This window comes from Pelodiscus sinensis, chromosome 1 (assembly GCF_049634645.1).
Source record: "Pelodiscus sinensis isolate JC-2024 chromosome 1, ASM4963464v1, whole genome shotgun sequence".
Classification (NCBI taxonomy): domain Eukaryota; kingdom Metazoa; phylum Chordata; order Testudines; family Trionychidae; genus Pelodiscus; species Pelodiscus sinensis.
Genome location: NC_134711.1, coordinates 162,235,343 through 162,256,018, shown reverse-complemented (window position 1 = coordinate 162,256,018; position 20,676 = coordinate 162,235,343). Strand labels below are relative to the sequence as shown.

Sequence of the window (20,676 nt, the reverse complement as noted above, 5' to 3'; positions counted from 1 at the left end):
ACTCCTGCCCATGCCCCATCCCCCAACCCAGGGAGTCACAGCCCCACCACCTAATCCCAGCTCCCAGAGGGAATGGAACATGTTTCTAAATGACCTCTGCAGCTGTAGTTGTCTGTCATGAAATGGCAGCTACTATTGGTTCTGGAAAAAAAAACTGGAAAAGGGGGTTTGGTTTCTGCTTCCTACTATGTAGCAGTGCTGTGCATTGTGCAAAACCTAAAGGATGCCAACTCCCTCTTAGTTATTTTATTGGGCTGACCCTGGTTTTAGAATCAGCAGTCTGGAGACAACTGTAAGTTTGTAACGCTTTGTGGACTGTGATTAGGAGACCTTTTCTACATTATAAACTTTGTACCTGAACATCTGATTTCCTGCTCAACAGTTTTCTTGTCAGCGTCATTTTTAACTTCACACTGGAACTTTGCAGGAAAGGTGGTGTTCCGGTATGTAAATTCAATCTTCAGTTTTCCATTTGCAGAAGCTGGCTTATTTCCAGGGACAGCTTTGTTATTTTGAAGCAAATGAATAGAAGCTTTATCTGTCTGATTCACCTCACATATTACTTTCACAGTTTTTTTTGAACATGTCCATGTGATTTTTGGTTTAGAGACATGATCTGAAAGAGAATAAAAGAGACAATCAGGCTTTGAAGAGTTCTAATTTTTTAAAAGTTCACTATTAAAACACAACAGGTAGATCCACAGAATGATACAAAGGAACCTGGAGGGATTTGAGAGGAATGGGCAGAAAGTAACAAAGTGATTCTGTGAAAGGATCTGAGGCAAATTAATCTGAAACACAGTTATTTAGTGAGAGATTAAATGAAAAGTAACAATGCCTAAAGGGAGTGGGTGGGAGTGAACAGCAAATTAAACCCAAGGGGGTGGGGGGAGAGGTTGTGTTGTGATGTGATAACAACAAAGAAAAATCAACACAATACTGGTCTCCATACTTTTTTTTTAATATAAATTTTAACGCCATTATCAGAGGGGTATCTGTGTTAGTCTGAATCTGCTTTTGTAGTTAGCAAAAAGTGACGGTCACATCAATACCACCCTATACCATAAGCCTAACGACCGCTATGCTTACCTGCATGCCTCCAGGTTCCATCCTGGACACACTACACGATCCATTGTTTACAGCCAAGCACTGAGGTACAACCGCATATGCTCCAACCCCTCAGACAGAGACCTACACCTACAAGATCTTCAACAAGCATTCTGTAAACTACGATACCCACACGAGGAAGTGAGGAGACAGATTGACAGAGCCAGACGTGTGCCCAAAAGCCTCCTGCTACAGGAGAAGCCCAAGAAAGAAACCAACAGAACACCACTGGCCATCACCTACAGTCCCCAGCTAAAACCTCTCCAATGCATCATTAGTGATCTACAACCCATCCTGAATAATGATCCCTCACTTTCACAGGCCTTGGGAGGTAGGCCGGTCCTTGCCCACAGACAACCCGCCAACCTGAAGCATATTCTCACCAGCAACTACACACCGCAACATAATAACTCTAACTCAGGAACCAATCCTTGCAACAAACCTCGGTGCCAACTCTGCCCACACATATACACCAGCAACACCATCACAGGACCTAACCAGATCAGCCATACTGTCACTGGTACATTCTCCTGCACATCTACTAACATAATATATGGCATCATGTGCCAACAATGCCCCACTGCTATATACATCGGCCAAACTGGACAGTCCCTACGTAAAAGAATCAATGGACACAAATCAGATATTAGGAATGGCAACGTACAAAAAATCTGTAGGGGAACACTTCAATCTTCCTGGACACACAATTGCAGATCTAAAGGTAGCCATCCTGCAGCAAAAAAACTTCAGGACCAGACTTCAAAGAGAAACTGCTGAGCTACAGTTCATCTTCAAGTTTGACACAATCAACTCTGGATTAAACAAAGACTGTGAATGGCTTGCTAACTACAAAAGCAGCTTCTCCTCTCTTGGAATTCACGCCTCCAGATCAGCTACTAGAAGTGGGCCTCATCCTCCTTGATTGGATCCGCTTCGTCATCTCCAGCCTGATTCTGGCCTGCATATTTATACCTGCCTCTGGAAATTTCCACTACATGCATCTGACGAAGTGGGTCTTTGCCCACGAAAGCTTATGCTCCTACACTTCAGTTAGTCTCTAAGGTGCCACAGGACTCCTCACCGCTTTAACGCCATTGTTACTCATTGTCATTTTCTTCTCTGTCTCATTCCCTCTTCACCTTTGAAACACAGTGGACAAGAATTTATACATGCGCATACATACACACACATGCCACACACACACACTATTTCCCATCATACTACTTATACACTATAGTAAACATTGACTTCACACCACTATGATGCTTTTGTCTCCTGATCTACTGAGGTCTGACTGTGTATCATGCTCTAGTTCATGGAGGACCCTTTCAGGTAAGGGCAAAGGGAGAAGCAAACTACCACGTTCCCTTTGCAAAATTTTTGGTGCATCATCCCTTCTGGTAGGATGAGTTAGGGGATCCTGCGGACTGTGATGACTGCAAATTCCCTCCCAACAACTCTGGTCTCAGGGCCCATGGCTACAGGAAATCTATTCCATCCATACAGAGCCTGAAGTCAACTTGCAGGTTTCACTGACCACCTCTCCCTTGTTTCAGAATCAGAGTTGGCAATAGCAGTCTTGGCTGTTCATTAACGACTTGGAAAAGGGCCCTGAGCAAGGTAACATAGATACAGCTTTGACATGTGACACCTCCCACCTATAACTGTGCATGAAAAACTGAGCTTAGAACAGGGAAAATAGCCCAAAGAAAGCAAAACATCAACTACTGCTCTATCTGCACCCACAGACCTCTGATACTCCATTGGCTATTAGACACTAAGGTGGTTGGTTGGGAGGCAGGAAAACTGCAATATTTCCTCTCTTCCATACAGGAGGCCATCAGTCCAATGTAAGCAAACACATTGCAGTTACTATGAGAGAAGAGCTTGCTATGAAAGAAGAAGGTGATGTGGAAGAAGTGTGGGTAAGCTTATCTCGAGGCTTCCATCATAAAGTGATAAAAGTTTCCTTCAATGCTGCTCCGGCATGCCTGCCTCTGCAGTTCTGCATTCAGTTTTGGGCAGCACAAAGACTGAAAAGGATACCTACAAGAGCAGCAAAAAGTATTAGCTGCGTGGAGGGATGGTGCTCTAACGATCCCCAGAGAATGTGCCAGCAGATGCTTTTTGCTCCTGGTAGGTTCAGTCATGCCAGAATGGACTGGTGGTGAGGGAGGCAGGCAAAACATCAATGCCAATCCTCCAGGTTGTGACTTAGGCACAGGGCTAACAACCCTGACCCATTACAAAACAAAATGCATTACAGAAACAGTGATGGAGAAAGAAACCATTACGGTGTGTGATGACCTTTAAAAGTCAATGACCCATATGCCTGCCAGTGGTAAAAGCCAAAAGAGAGCCACTGGCATGGGAACTTAGTGCTCAACACCAAGACAAGGACCAAACTTGGGGTTTTTTTGGAAGGCATGGGCAAAGTACGAAATAGGGAAACTCGCTCAGACCACAGCAGAGAGGAGACAATTTACACATCCTGGGTGTCAGCGAGAGCAGATGGCTAGAACTAGGAAGATTCACAACAGCCTCGGGAGATACTTTGCTATACTTTGGATGAGATGATGGACCACACCATGAGATTGTTGCCATCCTTTGGAAGAAGAGGGTGGGGAGCATTCCCTGCTTGAGTAGAAGTCCATCAGCAGCAGACTTAGGAGACCCAGACTGAAAGGGAAACAATATCACCCTGGTACAGTGCTGGGCTCTGATGAAAGACAGTGATGAAGAAGTAAAAGACAATTTCTGCCTTACATCACAGGGAGAGTTAGGCCGTGGCATGGTACAGTCTCTAAGTATCATCACGAGAGACCTGAATGCCCAGGTCGGTAAGCCAACATAAACAATGACAGAGCAATGGAAAGATGTAAGAGTGGCACCATGAATGCAAATGGAGAGAGGCTTGTTGATTTCTGCAATATGAATGACCCAGTCGTTGGCAGTACCCTCTTTCGACATTGTGACATTCACAAGCAAACTAAGGGTATGTCTACACTACCCTCCTAGTTCGAACTAGGAGGGTAATGTAGGCATACCGCACTTGCAAATGAAGCCCGGGATTTGAATTTCCCGAGCTTCATTTGCATAAGTGGGGCGCCGCCATTTTTAAAACCCCGCTGGTTCGAATCCCGTGAAGTGCGGCTACACGGGGCTCGAACTAGGTAGTTCGGACTAGGCTTCCTATTCCGAACTACCGGTACACCTCAAATCCCGGGCTTCATTTGCAAGTGCGGTATGCCTACATTACCCCGCTAGTTCAAACTAGCGGGGTAGTGTAGACATACCCATGAGCAGTATCGCAGGGCCCACCAAGAGGTCAAACACAAGTAGGGGGCATGCAGGACATGCTGGCATGTCAGCCCACAGCCACAGGGGGTCCAATCCAGAGAAACCGGCAGGCTGGGTAGAGTGCTCAGCTGCTGCTGCTCTCAGCCAGGCCCCCAGGGCTCTCCTGCAGGCTGCTTTGCTAAGAAGCAGGCAACCAGGCAAGCGACCGGGTCTGGCTAGGGGTGTGCGTGCCCCTTCCCCTCCGGTCCAGGGCTGTCTCTGCCTCTGGACCCCCTCTCCCCACACACACCCTTTAGAAATGGGGGAGCTGCAGCCACATATAGCCAGAATTCTGCCACTCTTCTTTCCCTGCCGATCAGGGAGCAAGGGGAAAGTGCATAGTTTGTGTGACTTTCTCTCACTCCTGGCTGCCCATTTCCCTTCACCCCCTGATCATCAAAGGAAGAGAAAGAACAGCAATGAGCCAGTATGTGCAGCTGCAGCCCCCCTCCCCTCCCAGAATGGTGCCCTTGGTCGTCCCCCCACTTGCCCCTACATCTCCCAGCCCTCTGCCCTGACCCTCTCACCCCCTACCCTGATTTCTGCCCCCACACCCTCAGCCCCCGGCCCTTATTCCTGAACCCTCAAAACCTTCCTGCCCTGACTCTCCCACCTCAGCCCTCGTTCTGATTCTGGAACCTCCCACATGCCCCCTGCTCTGAGCCCACCTCCCCAGCCTCCTGCCCTGACCAACAAACCCCTCAGCTCCCTGCCATGACCCCCCCCATCCCCAGATCCCTGCCTGAATTCCTGCACCCCCAAACTCTCCTGCCCTGAACTCCCCCATTCCAACCCTCCGCCTAGAGCCCCCACTCCACCTCACACTTACATTTCTCACCGGTAGTGCTATATCGCACCCCCTGATATCCTGCTCTGAGCACCCCCCTAGGGGATGCAATATGACAGTACCTGTGAGAAATTTGTTACTTTCACCCCTGTGACCTACTAGGTACAATTAAAACTATGCAAATTTACTTAATGATTCCTTAATACACTGAGAAGATGGTGTAAATAATGTTAGGTAAGCAGTAATACTCCAGAGGTAAGCTGTGAGAAGAGAGAGGGGCCCAAAGTCATATCTTGAATGCCCTTCCCTGAACAGCTAGTTGTGCCCCTGGTAGAGCAGACAAATGACATTATATTGATAACCTAGCAACACAAGCAGAGGATGCAGCTGTGTGTGGTGAACAAGGAACATTCTACTGAATGCCACAGCTTATTGGTGGTTAACAACAGACACCAACAAACACTCTTACCAGGGACAAACAAGGCCACCAATTAACAACAGAAAAAGAACAAGAAATGTGCTGCACAGAGCATTTCAAATTGTTGCTGAACAGGGAGCCACCTAAAGAGAAAGCAAACATTCAGGAGGCAGAAGAAGATCTTGGTATCAACATCAACACTCCAAGTAAGGAAGAGATCATTCAAGCCATCAAATCCTTAAAAAATGGGAAAGCTTCTGGCAAAGATAATTTGAATGAAGAATTGTTCAAGGCAAAGCGTGCATTAGCAGCATCTATCTGTTTACGTCAGTCTAGGAAAGGAAAAAAATGCCAGAGGAGTGAACCCAGGGGATTATAGTGAAGATACTGTTGGAAATAAGTCCTAGACACTCTGGTACAGTGAAAACAAGCAAGAGAATTTATTGCACACAGCTGGTGGAGTGTCCCTCAGCCTTTAGGCTGGGCTGGTGAACCCTGGTTAAACAAAACATTACAATAGAATATATAGGTGGCACATAGACGGAGGAGAAGCAATTTGATAGGTTCTAGCAGCAAGACAAAATGAGCACATAAGCCAATAACCTATGAAAGATTACATAATATCTCCGCCCATTGCCAATTAAACACCTTATCTCTAATACAGGAAATTACTCCTAACAAGCTAAATAAGCCAACATAAAACAAAAAAGACATTTTAATGGCAATTATGTCTATTCAAATTATGATGCGTTTACTGCAGAATGATATTGCTTCACATTGGCATAGTCCTTGGGCACTGAGAACAACCTTAAAGTTAAGGTTTTGGTACCAGCCAGTGTCTTATCTGGATGCGGCCCCTTGGAATGTGGTTGCCAGGGTGACCAGGGTCCTGTTAGCTGTCTGTGCTGTATGTTCCCAGGCCTGTCTCAAATTTAGGATCAAATAGGGGTTCTTAGCAAAATACCATGGACTACCTCAGTTTATCCTACAAAACCAAAGAAAAGGAATTTCAGCGATTGCAATAATTGGTGTGGTCTCACTTTTGTCTGTACCAAGCAAAGTAAGATAATTGGGCAGCATATATCAGAGGCAGTTGAGAGCTTTTCTCAGAAAAAAGCATTCCCATTTTCTGAAATGGCATGGCCCCACAGACCAGATCATCACGCTACAAAACATAATAGAACAATGGTTAGCATGGCAACGGCAACTCTACAGAAGCTTCAAAGACTTTGAGAAGACTTTTGATACCATTCACAGGTTCAGCCTTTAGCATATTCCGCAGGCACATGGCATCCCTCTCTGTATAATCAACATCATCAAAAGTTTATTTTTCAACTTTACAAGCAGTGTTATCACTGTGATCTCGGTTTCAAAGTCAAAAGTTTTGCCGGGATGTAAATGCAGCTTCTATCAACATAGAAGTGTTTCTGCCAGTACAGTGTCCATCAGTCCTCCAATAAGCTATAACAGCAAAAGAACTTTAATGCCAGTCAAGTACACCTGCTCTTGGGCTTATCCTGGCATAGATATGTCAGTTTAAAAAAATTACATCTTTGCCTGACCTCGCTGTGATGGTATAAGTGTATGGTACTACAGCGGCAATGAAGCAATGAATAAGCTGCTTTCTGTTTCCTGTTATGCAGCATGAATTGGTAATGGCTCTCCCATTGCAGAACCTCTGTTACTGGTGATGGTACATTAGCCAGAAATAGCCCACACTGACAGGCTGGCTGACCAGTGTGGGGAACTGCCCCGGGCCCAGGAATTCAAAGGCTCCCTTTAAATTGCCACTGAGCCCTGGGCAGCATGCTCTGGGCAGTGCTGAAGGGGCAGAATATGGGTGGTGCTGAGGGCTGACTGTCCAGCCCTCACCTTCTGCCCAAGGTCCTGCACTTGCCAGAACCACAAAGTGGACCCTCCCCCCCTCCCACACACACACATACACAAACCTTGCCAACAGGCCCTGCTAACCTGTTGGCTCACCTGCATTCTGACTTTGAGTCCAAGTTGAAGTTGCAGGCACATCAGCTGGGAGGCGAGTGGGGATGAGAGGGAGAGTGGGAAGAGGAGAAACATCTTTGTACTGTTGCACTGAACAAATTAAATCAGCCATTGCAAAATGCATGGAAACCCGTAATGCTAGTTTAAAGTCAGTCCTTTTTCAGAGCACTGCTCTCCAACGATAGTACTAACTATCAAGAAAACACTGTAATCCATCTATTGAATACAGTGTATGTGTATGTACAAAGTATAGCTCTGATCCTGCTAACACTTAAGTAATTGTATGATTTTAGTCAGGGCTGGATTAATGCATAAAATCTATTAATAGTGTTTAGGGTCAGAAAGGACCATAAACACTTTGAGGCTACTCCCAAGAGCAAAGAGGTGCCTTCGTTAAGTGCCTCATTTTGCAATTATACTATCCTAACATATATTCAGGCACAAGAATCTCTACTAGGAGAGTGTCATCCATGCTGTCAAAGATGTCTGAGTTGGCGCTGGTCACCTCTATCTAAACAGCAATTATCCCAACCAAGAAAAACTTTGAAAACATTAAAGATTTCTGCAATTTTTTCCATCAGCTTATAAGTCGAATTAGTAGAAAAATCAGGAATGAATCCTATAGCCATTTTCTTTTATTTATTTTTAAATCTCCTTTTTTCTCTTATTTAAAACATTTCATCAACTACTTGAAATTCAGAAAATTCCAATCAGTTTTAATAATTGATCAATAAACAAGAAATGATTTCCAAACATTTTCTCTATTTTTTCATTCAAAATTCTGTCAAAATTTGTATCTACAAAAAAATTAAACCAGACCTGGTCATAAAGGATGGACCAGGCGAATAGTAAACAGTAGACTCCAATTAATTACAAATACATAGGAGGCCAGTTATTGAATCATTTACTAATTGTTAGGCTTCTGATGCAACAGATCAATATATTAATGCAGGATGTAGCAAACTTGTAGCTTAAAAAAAAAGGCATGACAACAAAATAAAGGAAAATGTTCATGTTACAGAAACTTGTGCAAGGTTCCAAGCTTTTTTAGCAGCTGTCTGTCTCAGGAGACCACCTAACATAGTCCAAATGTGCAGAGCACAGTTCTGCCCCACAGCTCCCTGTTTAAGCAGCCTAGCACTAGCAGTCCCCGGAACGGCTGCTTAAGGAAGGTTTTACCGTATGTAGTGAAATCAGGCTTGAACTGGGCAACAGCACACATTCTGACACTCTCATGAGCTGTCTTTTTGGGCTGCAGAACGTGTGTCTTACGGAGAAGAACACAAGCTTAAGGAGCCTAGTAGAGTCCATGGATATAAGTGAACCTCACTTAGGTAGGATGGCCATATTTACTAAAGGGAAAATGGGACACCACCGGGGGCTGACCTAAACCCTCCTTTCTCCTTCAGGCCTGGCCCCGGCCACTGGCCCTCCCTCTTGTCCAAAACCTCCACACCACATGGGGCTGGCCTGAGCCACTCACCAGACCCCTCCCTGTCCCCTACTTCTCCCACCACACAAGCCTGGGGTCACTTCTCCCTCAAGCCCTTTCTTTCCTCTATGCAAGGCTGTCACTGGTCACTCGAGCCTACCTACTCCCCCCCAACTTGGCTTGCCCCCTTGTATGGGGTTGGCATCATTGTTTACTATCCTGCACAGTCCTCTGCATGTCACTTTTTCAACAAAGCAGGTATTTGTGCTATTTGTACTTGCCAACATATTAAATTGGTAACAGCAAACAGGCCAAATGCCCACTTTTGCCCCCCAAAAAGAGGATGGCCAAACAGGGCTTTAAAAAGGGACTGTCCTAGCCAAAACAGAACAGATGGTCACACTAAATATAGGGGGAGCCAAACCCAGCAGAGCATTCAAACATTTCAAACACCTCCACAATCCATTGTGAGTGACATCTCATTTTGGTGTCTTAAGTGGACTACTATTCTGTGAAAGGAGCTGGGAAGAGTCTTAGCACTATTTTTTTCTCCCAAGCTACACCCCAGCCTCCCATCCCTCTCAAGCATATATATAGCACTACTGTTTATGGATATTTTGTGTGGCAAAACTAAGGCTCAGTGAAACCTGACTAACTTCTTCATTGTTCATAGATCCTGGCACAGGTCTGTTTGCTTAGCAGAGTTCGTGACTGATGTGAGAGAGACAAAATCAGACAGAAGGCAGACTGAGCAGCAGGAACAGAGTGAAATAAGAGAGCAGGGAGACTCACCTGGTGGGGGAAGGGAAGAGGAACCTACCCAGGACCAGGGAAAGGAAATAGACACAGAAGAGCTAACCCTTTCATGAAAAGTTGCTGTAAAATTTGAGACCAATGGAAAACAGGATGGAGACCTGTTCAGCTGGAGACAATGGGAACAAGGGGTTGACCCAGTTAAGTTGGGAAGGATGTGGAAGGTGACTCACCCTGAATGATCAGATGGAAGTTCTTCTCCATTTTCAGTTTTCCTTCAACATTGTACACTTGCACTTTGTAATTTCCACTGTCCTCTTTCACCAGGCGGTGAATTTGCAGGGTCCCATTTTGGGACATATTATATGCTTCTTTCTTCATATAATTTGTGATGTCGTTATTTTTTAATTTCATAATGACCGAATTATCTTTGTACCATCTTATTTCATCTGTCTTTTGTATAGAGAAGTCAGAAATGGTCAAAAAAGCAAAATCATCCAGAACTTTATAGACTTCATCTGAAGAACCTTCAAACAGGAGAGAGAACAATACAGTCCAGTATCTTGATTACAAATGCAGACCTGAGAATTAACTCCCCACTTCTCTCCTAGTACCCAAACCACATCTCATTAACAAGGTATGCATTTATGTCGCTGCTTTCATCTCAGGCCCTCAAAGTCACTCCCAAACATTAGTTAGTTAAGCCTCCCAACACCCCCATTTTAATTCTGAGACAATGGAGAAGCTAAGGGCCAAATCTTCAGAAAGGGTTTGTGGGATTATGGGTGCCAAGGTTTTGGAGATGGTCATTTTAAGACCCCCTTGGGCCTGATTTTCAAAGGTGCTGAGCACCTGCAGTGCCAAGTCAAGGAGCGTGCATTTTCTCTGCATATCAGGCTCTATTGTATGTGCCTCAAGATGGTCACCCAGCACAGAGGCAGCCAAAATCACTTAATACACTTCTGATGTAGCCAGGACTTTCAAGTGACTGGTGATTTTGGGTGTCTCAGTTTGACCTTGAGAGAAGTTAAAGATCAGCTGCTCAGGGTTTTCCAAAAAGTCAGCCTCCCTAAATGTGTGTCAAGTTGAACACTGAAAATCATTAGTCACTTTTAAAAACCTTGATCTAAGCCACTTGCCTAAACTTCACACCCAACGAGTGACAAAGGTGGGAGTAAGAGGTCCTGGCCCCCTCATAGCTGTGACCCCAGCATTCACACCTTCTCTCCAAGAGCTCTATTTGACACTTTCTCCTGATAAACATGGGCCCAAAAGCAGGTTTTTCACTCTTTTTAGGCCACCTTTGAGTTCAGTTCACTTTGTGCAAAACAGATCACAAGGATGCTACTGCAAGTGGCTGTTCATTACTTGAAGATGTTAGATGTCACAGAAGGGCTAGCTATAGGTATTATTAAGAAAGGCAAAGGCTGCATAAAATTATTTATGCTGTTACTGATAAGGAAGTGTTTCTCTTCCCCTGGTATGTTTCGTCACAAGATCTCATGCCCATTTATCTCAAATGGAATCACAGCCACTACTACTGAAGAAAAATAGTGGATTGGTAGTTTAGAACACAGATTTAGCCTGAAGATGGCTTCAAACGGGAAGTTGACACCACATAGACATTTGTGTAGATTCTTAGTCCATACTGGATAAGCAAGTTGATTAAAAATACTGAAATTATCAGTAATAGGTTAAATACATGCTTGTAGTTTCAGATACATTTGTTAGCAGCAAAACTTTCATTCATAACCAGAGATTATTTTATCTTCCATTTGCTTATTCCTCTCTAATCTATGGAATGAAGCTATACAGTACTGATAGACATAGTGAGCTATGCTGAAGTATTTTTACATAGTCTAGGTTCTTTCCCCCTTAGAGAGAAACTATAAAAATCTTTTATTATAAATATATAATCCTTCATTATACAAATTTCATTATATCTAGGATAGGATAAAATATATAAAAGAGATGAAAACTGAAAAATAATCACTGCTTTGTTCAATAGTAATATTGGAGTCAAATCAAAAAATTAGAATACATGATTGTGCAGAAAAATAATGAGAGGGACAGCCTGTGAGACATTGAAGAGTTTCCTGTAATGCATGCACCATCTCAAAGGTAAGCTATTATTGTGCTATCAAGTTTCTTAAAAAGCATTTGGCATTCCTAATGGAACATTCAGAAATCACTCACTCCTGGAAGTGGAACTATTTTAATACTATTCATTCCCCAATAAGTGTTAACAGGAGCACCAAAAATCTTTGTAAAACTTTTTTTAAACAAATAAACATACATTTAATTTAGATACTTGCAATTCCTCAGAATTACTCCCAGAGATTTGAGTGATTATTAGTCATTATTTCTATTGCAAATTCTATAATAATATATTTATATTTTGCATGTGGCAAAGAGGAAAAGGTTGATCAAAATCCTGAGGAAGGAAAGCTCAAATGGTATTCTAATTGACAGACAATTCTGATAGGTCTTTAAAAGTTTGCTTTAAAGTTTGCTTGGTCTCCCATATCATTGGAACAGAAGCCTGAACATCCCAGACAACAGTAAGTCATCTGTCTGGACAATGAAACAATATTTGTGATCATGCCAACTGAAATACTTCTGCCAAGGACCAAGTGATGAGAATCTAGCTACAAACTGCTCTCTTGTAGTCTTGTAGCATATGCACTAAACTAAAAGGAGCAGTGCTTACAGTAACTTTACCCGTCTGAGAAAAGAAGCACTCACTTTTCAAGTGTCAAGCACTTGAAACAAATAAAGCCATTCAAGGAAATATATGTTTTAAGTCCATAGCAACAACATACTCCCTATTTATCTAGTAATTCTATATAGAAAATATTAAACAGCCATCATAAATAATCTACTGTTGGATTTATTCACATCATTCATTAATGATTCTTGTGTACTGGATCCACTATTTCTTGTTATGATTTTAGTTTACAAATTACAACTACATTTTTAGATCCAAGTCTTTTTAAAAGGTTAAATACCAATAAGTATGTCCCTAATGTAACTTACAAATAAGATTAACTCCACTGAGCTATATAATTATTTGTATATATCATCCTTTCTATCAACATTCATGTGTAAAAATACTTGCACTGTCTACAATTTTGTTTCTCTTTAATAAAATGTTATTTTCTAGAAAAGAGCAACAGATCTACATGATGCACAGTGAAGTCTCTCTTGAAGAGGATTGCAAAAAAGTGTTTCACTGAGGACATCAGATAAAACTCCATGCTTACACCTACCTATCAGATAAAGAATTGTTAACTTGAAGATAAAATCATTTACAAAGAATTGTTAACTTGAAGATAAAATCATTTACAGTGTATTATTACAAAAATTATAATAGCAACCATAGGTTATGGGTTCCCATGGACTGAAGGCTAAATAAAATACTAATAGTCACAAGATCTTAAAGCACTTTTCTAAGGTAAGTTAATATCATTATCTCCATTTTACCAATGGGAAAAGTTAGGGCAGTGCTTGATCCTACCAGGAGCTGAGCATTCTGTCCCCAACAGCAAAGCATTTGAGTACATGTTTCAATCTAAGCACGTGAATAGTTCTTTTGAAGTCAAAGGGACAACTCGCATGCCTAAAGTGAAGCATGTTCTTAAGCACTTTGCCTGGACTGGGGACAGAGTACTGATAACTTGGCTGTATTGAGCCCTAAGGGTTTGAGGATGAAATCTTGGCTCTCTTAAAGTCAATGGCAAAGGATCAGGGCCAGAATTTTACCCTAAAAGTCCCCATTGCCAGGTCCTCAAATATCTGATCTTCACAAGGGCTAGGTACAGTTTGGGGGGGCCCTTTAAATGATTTATTTGCCCTGCACTTGCTGTAACAATAGCAATACCCTCGTACAGACCAGGGGACAAATTCATTTCTGCTTTCGGCAGAGTTATACCAGGGGAAGAATGTGGCCCATGATATGTAAGTTAGAGCGAAGCATTTTTATCGGATCACCCGTCCTGCCCCAAGCTTCCCTATTTAGCATTATATAGAGGGTGTTTGGCAGAGGTAGGAATCGGTCATGTTTAGTTTTGATAACACATTTCTATATTAAAAACACTACTGAAGAAATAATCTAAAACATATTGGTAATAATTTGCTCATGAACTATCACTGAGTCAGGGGAAAAGGCTTAAAATATGCCGTGACCCCAAATTCTCATAACTGGGTGAAACCCCTGGAGCCAGTTATAGGTCCCATCCAACTTAAAAAAGTGGTCATATTGTAACTGGATCCCAGAGTCAATTAGAATTGTGGCATAGATGGGTCTAATTCATCACCCTGTTAAGAAGTCCAGCATCCTTTTCTGGGTACAAGGAATGGGTGTTAATCTACTGCAGTTAAAAATGCTTTGAAGTGCAAAGTTTAAGCAAAGCCAGCCTGAAAGAGCAAAAAGCCGGTGCAAACTCACCTGTTACACAGAAGAACAACACCACCAGGCACTTGGCTAATAAAATCCCCCTAATGCTCATTTTCAAAATCCTAGCTCCAAACTATCCCTGCGTGAAGAAAGCTCCTAGCCAGACAGATGAAGTTCTATTATGATCAGCAGTCTTTCAGTGTGTCAGCATAGCCCTTGCACCTCTTGTCCCCTCCTCCTCTTGCTCGCTGTGACACGTCTCATTTCTGTCACACACGTGAACGGAGTGAATCTGGTACTCTGTCCAAGATTGAGGGACAACTTGCAGGGACTAGGAAAGTAAATGTCTCAAACATCAGAATTAACCCCCAATTTTGTCCAACTTGAGAACAGAACCTGAGCCACATCTTCCTTCGATGTTCAGAGAAGGACCTTGATTGCTTCTTCATCCATATCCCAGAGGAAGAGATGTGAGGAAGCCTTACTATTCTTCTGCTGCCACATTTGACCTGCTTTGGGAGGTCTTGTTGGGTGAGAATGAAAGAGGGCCCAGCAACCAGCTTTCTCTCTCCAGGATCTTCAGGGACTAGCCAGCAGTTTAAGAATTTGCTGAAGTCTGTTTAGAGGACGTGTTTTGTGTAGATAACAGAAGCTTCAAAGTAGCTTCAAACAAGAATTTGAACTTTGAGAGGCTTTTGAACAGAGACTGAACTCCAGACTTTATGCAGGTCACCTGTAATTAGCAGTTCTATGCAAGCTTTGTTGAAAGCACAGAAAAAGGAGGAAAAGATTGGTTACAATTTTTCAAATTTAAAAGCGGGAAGGCAGGTCTACACTTGCAACGCTGCATCCACAAAGCTACACTGATGCAACTGCATCTCCACAGCATGTTAGTGAAGATGCTCGGTGCCAATGGGAGAGAGCTCGCCTGTCGGCACAGTTCATCCACCCCTGCGAGAGGCAGCAGGCATGTTGGTGGGAGAAGCTCTCCTACTGACATAATGCTGTCTACCTGTTAGCCGGTGGCCGGGATAATGAGTGGTCTGTGAGTCCTATCACACCCGAGTCTTTGACTGCTAGGACAGAGTCACTTTGCAGCGGGCAGCCAGGGAGGCTGACGGGCGCCCCAAGAGTCTGCCCTGTGGAGGCGGCACAACTCAACGCTCAGCTCTTACTGCATTTACCCCTGACTGGCTATGGTTCTTTTTTATTGTGTTTGGTTCTGTTACAGCAACAGGAGGAGTCAGGTTAAAAGTTTAAACAGTTACTATTTTATTGTTACAAGGCAAGCTTAGCTGTTAAATGTTACTGCTGCATTGCAGATAACGCAGCCACTACAAAGACAAGACAGAAAATACAATAACAGTCACTTAAAGGTACCATGGAATCCTTTTGCTTCTCTGAGCTCTTATTGAATGCACGCAAAAATAAACACCTAGCAGGTATATTCTCACCCCTGCGATCCTTGCTCCGGTGAAGCCAGCGCTTCTCTCAATCCCAATGGGAAGCAGTCGATACGAGATGAAGGCGTCTCTAAAGTCTCAGGGGTCCAAGACCGCCTGACCAGCAGGTATATGGGTGGATCTCCAATTAGAGTGGAGCACAGGGCCCAACTTTATACCCCTGTGGTCACGTAGACGCTTTTCTTGTCATTAAAATGCCAATTAAGTTGGAACGTCTTTGTGACGCCCATTCCCACAGGGGGTCCAAAGCTTAATTTGCACCTGTGAGGTGGAGGTAACTAAATCATTAGGGCCGGACATTCTTTCTGATGGGGCAGCAGATTCCTCTTCTAGGACGGTGTGTGTAGGCGTATCAATACTGGTACTAGCCAAGGGCAGCTCGAGGCCCCGATCGCCTGCTGGACCAATTGCCCTGTTATCTGGTTCCTTTCTAGCATCCAGAGCCATTGTCACCTCTGAAGGCCCTGGAGCCTTTGAAGACAGAGTTTCACTCTCAAGGATTCTCTCTCCCAAGGATGTCAGAGGGAGAAGGGGAGGGGTGGGGGGGTTCTATCTGGCTACACTACCCCAGCGCTTAGGTCAATGTAACTTTGTTGCTCAGGGTGGGGATTTCTCATATCCCTGAGCAATGTATTTACAGCAAAGTAATCCATTAGCATAGTCCTGGCCTTTGGTGAGACTTTTCTTTTAACCATATTGCTTATTCCCTTTCATTGTAGCTACTTTTTATAAGGAAAGCTCTCCCTCTCCCTCTCCCTCATCTGACAGTGGTGGTATTAACAATGGGAACAATGTCTTTTGGGGGAAAGGAGGAAAAGTTAGTTGAAGTTGCTAGAATCTGATCCTGCTTCCTTCAAACCAAAACTGAACTAATGTATACACAAAAGGGGAGAGAAAAGAATACAAAATATAGAAAATATGATTTCTGTCTCAGGTGTTGACTTTCCCTTACAACATGGAGTAAAATGAACACAGCCCATAGTCTTATCAGCGACTGGTGACCAGGCAGTTTAAAGATTTGCTTTTAGCTACCTTTATAACAACAGATTCACAGCCGTGTAGCAAAGGGCAGAGCTACCTTGACTAAGACAGATGGAATGTGAGGACGTCACTTCCTGTTTCTTTGTTCATGGCTGCTGCTTTCCTAAGATGGCTGCAGAAAAAACCCTCAGATCTTGCACCAGGGTTTTATCTATATCCCAAACAGCACCTGAGATGTTGATTCCTGCTGTCATATTGTCTCCCACAGGTGTACTTTCCCCCCCATGCTCTTTGTCTTTCCTTTCTTTTGCCTCAGTCTAATAACACTGCCTGGACTTTTGCTTATGCACCCAGCCAGTATAATCTCCTTAGGACTCTACCCAGTCTTAGCTGCTCCTAAATGTCTCCCAAACAGATCACTATGATACGGCATTAGCATACAGTGGGTGGTCATAGGCTTAGTCCCACCCAAACACTCATGTGCAGGACTGACCTGGCTTGATTCTATTGGATTGGTCTCCCCTCCAGACCTTGGAATACTTCAGCTTGCGCTGGGAGCTGTCTCTAGGTTTCCACCGGTTTGTGCTACCTTGCAGTTTCCCTGACGGTGCTGCCTACCAACCAGAGCAATTGTCGTTACCTTGGAGCTGGCCAGAATCTCTGCCTTTAGCTGGGGGGGTAGTCTGCCAACTCCTCTGTGGTCATATCATAGTACGCCTTCTGGGCCTCCCTGCACAAGTAGGGGGTGAGGATGCCCAACCACAAGGCTGTTCTCTCAGAGGTCAGGAAGTGCCCCATCACCTCCTCCTCCTGTGTTGTTTTCTGTAGACAGTAGCTAGCCTGTATAATCCCTTCATAGCCACGGCTCATCTTTCTAACATCCTTTACCTGGTTTACTAGTTCCTATAGTATGGCCTGATCCTGGCTGGTGCTGCACAGTCTCCTGCTGGGTAGTGGTGGCTTGCACCAGTGCTTCGACCATTCCTCCAGCTTGGGGATAGATTGGTCATGACCTACCCTGTGTTATATTCTCAGCACAAAAATCTCACCCTCAACATCATAGTATGATGGCTCCTGTGCTATTTTTGGTGCGGGGCTAGGTTATCACCCATTGTCCCTGCTCTAATGTCCCAGCTAGTGGCACAGGAAGGTGGTAGAGAAGGGAAGCAAGGAAAAAGTCTGGGTCTGAGCCTCAGCCCCTCTCAATCCCTGCAAGTTTCTTATTCTCTTCCCCCTTGATTAGGGTTACCCTCTGTCCTTGAGGCTGGCGGAGGGAATCCCCCAATGTGTTGGGACAGGGTCTTCCTTCCTTTTAAGTCTCAGCAACACAGCTCCAAACTCCAGTGCTCTCTTCTTCCTCACTCCACACTGTCTGCCTTGAATCACGGGCCAGGGGTTATTAGATTCCTGATAGGGGCTTAATTGGTTACAGGTGCTTCAATTGGCCTGCAGTAACCTTCACTAGTCTACAAGGAGTCACACATTAATGTGATACAGCATTCTAATTAGGTTCCTGACAGGGCCTTAACTGGTTACAGGTGCTTCAATTAGCCTTCCCTAGTCCATAGTGAACCATGCCTTAATTCGCCTAGTGCTCACATATCTCTCCTCTAGCACTCTCTCACTACTCCCTGGCCCTGATGTACCAGAACACCTATATACTTACCATCATAAATGGCTATTCCCTCTAATTCCCTTGGTCCTCAACGTCAATGGTTCAATGATGACTCCCATTGACATCCCTAAAATGGGTTTATAAAAGTGACAAAAGATATAGCAGTGTCAACTTACATTTGTGTGCATGAGAAAAAGCTATTGGTTACTCCTGTACATCTGGAAGCACAGAAGGGGCCCATGTTTGTTTAGACTTCCACCAAGGTAATGCCATTATTGCTTCCAGGCCAATGGTAACACTCACTCAGCAATAGTTTTAATGAATGCTAATTATTAATGTATCCATAACTGGTGTACTGAATTTTTGGTAAATTTCTTCTACAGAATAGATCATAATTCCTATGTTCTATATATATAGTATACAAAGATGTGATATTGACTTCATGTTACATAATGCAACCATGCAGAATATTCATGCACATTTTGTATTATACCAACATATAGAACCAATAAATGTAGGAGTTAATATATTTGTATTAAAGCAGTTGGTGAGACACCTAGACTGAAAGAAACACTTAAAGGAGTTAGAACACCAGAACAAAGAAGGCCATCTCTCAGATCACTACCCCTTGCAAAAACAGAAAAGTTCTTGAAGAGAATATGGGTATGAATCATCTTTTGCACACTGGTGGGAAAGTTTATACTCTAGTCCTCCCAGTTATAAGGAAGCATGGAGTGTCACCTTATAAGGAAGCATGGGCTGCCACCAGTAAGGACCAAGATTATGCCACCATGTAAGCCTACTAATAAGAAATGTGGCAACATGATCATTAAAAATCATCAACTCATCAAGCAGGGAATTATAGGGCAAATTTCACCTTCTTGGCTTGTTTCACCATTTTCTTTTGCTTAAGCTGTTTCCTCTTTGTCCCTTTCTTTATAACCCTGGTGTTGCTTTTTTTGAAGTTTGATGTGAACTTGTGGCTGGAAATAGTCACATGACATCGAAAAGTCTGCTCGGCTATAGGAGGGTTATAAAAGGACTGTGAGACCAGCACCAAAGGCTGTCCACCCCAGTGGCAACCCAGTGCCATTTGCCCATGCATATTATCTGTGTCCATGTGACTCCTAAAGAAGATGAGGATTCCAATTTACCTGCCTGTTGCCTACGTTTCTGATCCTGTCCTTGTTGCGTCACTAGTCCTAGTCACGTGTGCTGTCTCAAAGAAATCTTAAGGACTATATCCCAGTGTTTCTTGTGGTTCCTGTCTGAGGTCCATTCTATTTCTGTGTCTGCAAGACATGGTGATGTACTGAGTTATTGAATTACTTGTTATCTACCTATCTTGATTTGGAGTCCCTGGCTTTATGCCAAACTTTGGGTGTCAACAACTGAATGGTTTTGTTGATATTTGTTCAATAAATACTCAATTATTTCCTGCCTTTCTTCATATCTTTGAGTGGGACAAATCACCACCAGCATGGGGGCTAGGTTTATATAATTTTGGTGGTGCCCAGAACAAGTTCAAGTCCTGTCACCCGACATCTGCCTTGTAAGTTGGTATCTATATATTTTTAAACAACATAAAAATGGATTGGAAACTGTAAGCATTTAACAGTTTCTCTATATTGCATAATATCACTACCATAAGAAAAATTATTTATTTAAGAATATCAACTTTATTAATACTACTTATGTATGACACACTGCGTTTGAATGCCTTGTTTGTGTCTATACATGAAAAAAACACAGCTCTTTTGAACAGAGACACATCCAAACACTCTTGGATCATTGACCCTCAAAATTAAAACAAAACAGAGCCTTAAAATTAAAACAAAATGGAGCCCTTCTTTTGCAATATTCTTCAAATTGTTCTTAGGTAAAATGGCACAGTTCTGTGCCTTCTGTACTGACTACACAAACACTGCCATTAAATCATTAAATCAGAGTTCAAGGGCAAAACAACGAGGAGTGTTAGCAATATTTAAAGCAGCAACAAAGACAGAACATGAAATGAACTATATGATAGGCAGTTAAAGTCCCATAATAAAAAGAATTAAAGCAATAAATAAGCAATTGAAGGTGTATATGAAAATAATTTAACTTGGACAAGACCAAATTTAAACTCCGTCTAAAAACTGTACACCAGGGCTACGTCTAGACTGGCATGATTTTCCGCAAATGCTTTTAACGGAAATTTTTTTCCGTTAAAAGCATTTGCGGAAAAGAGCGTCTAGATTGGCACGGACGCTTTTCCACAAAAGCACTTTTTGCGGATAAGCGTCAGTGCCAATCTAGACGCAGTTTTGCACAAGAAAGCCCCGATCGCCATTTTCGCCATCGGGGCTTTTTTGTGGAAAACAAATCTCAGCTGTCTACACTGG

General features: G+C 43.2%; 1 protein-coding gene and 1 long non-coding RNA gene across 5 annotated transcripts in view; one reads left to right on the top strand and one right to left on the bottom strand.

Annotated features, from left to right (window-relative positions):
* The window catches only part of LOC102451665 (T-cell surface antigen CD2), a 31,413-nt gene extending 12,772 nt beyond the window's left edge, over nt 1-18,641 (bottom strand). The window contains exons 1-4 of one of the 4 annotated variants that reach the window (XM_075909225.1): nt 17,927-18,641; nt 17,171-17,291; nt 10,071-10,364; nt 356-616 (exon numbers count right to left, since the gene is read on the bottom strand). In XM_075909225.1, coding sequence (XP_075765340.1) covers nt 356-616; nt 10,071-10,251 — 442 coding nt within the window. In that variant the 5' untranslated portion in view covers nt 10,252-10,364; nt 17,171-17,291; nt 17,927-18,641. Of the gene's footprint in view, nt 1-355; nt 617-10,070; nt 10,365-14,284; nt 15,010-17,170; nt 17,292-17,926 lie in introns of those variants that run through there. The other 3 variants (XM_075909224.1, XM_075909222.1, XM_006124233.4) reach the window with 3 other exon arrangements.
* Nucleotides 10,305-13,122, top strand: LOC112545993 (uncharacterized). Its single transcript, XR_003089593.2, has 3 exons — nt 10,305-10,474; nt 11,846-11,958; nt 13,001-13,122. It is a non-coding gene; the product is annotated as an uncharacterized LOC112545993 (long non-coding RNA).
* Nucleotides 18,642-20,676: the final 2,035 nt, after the last annotated feature.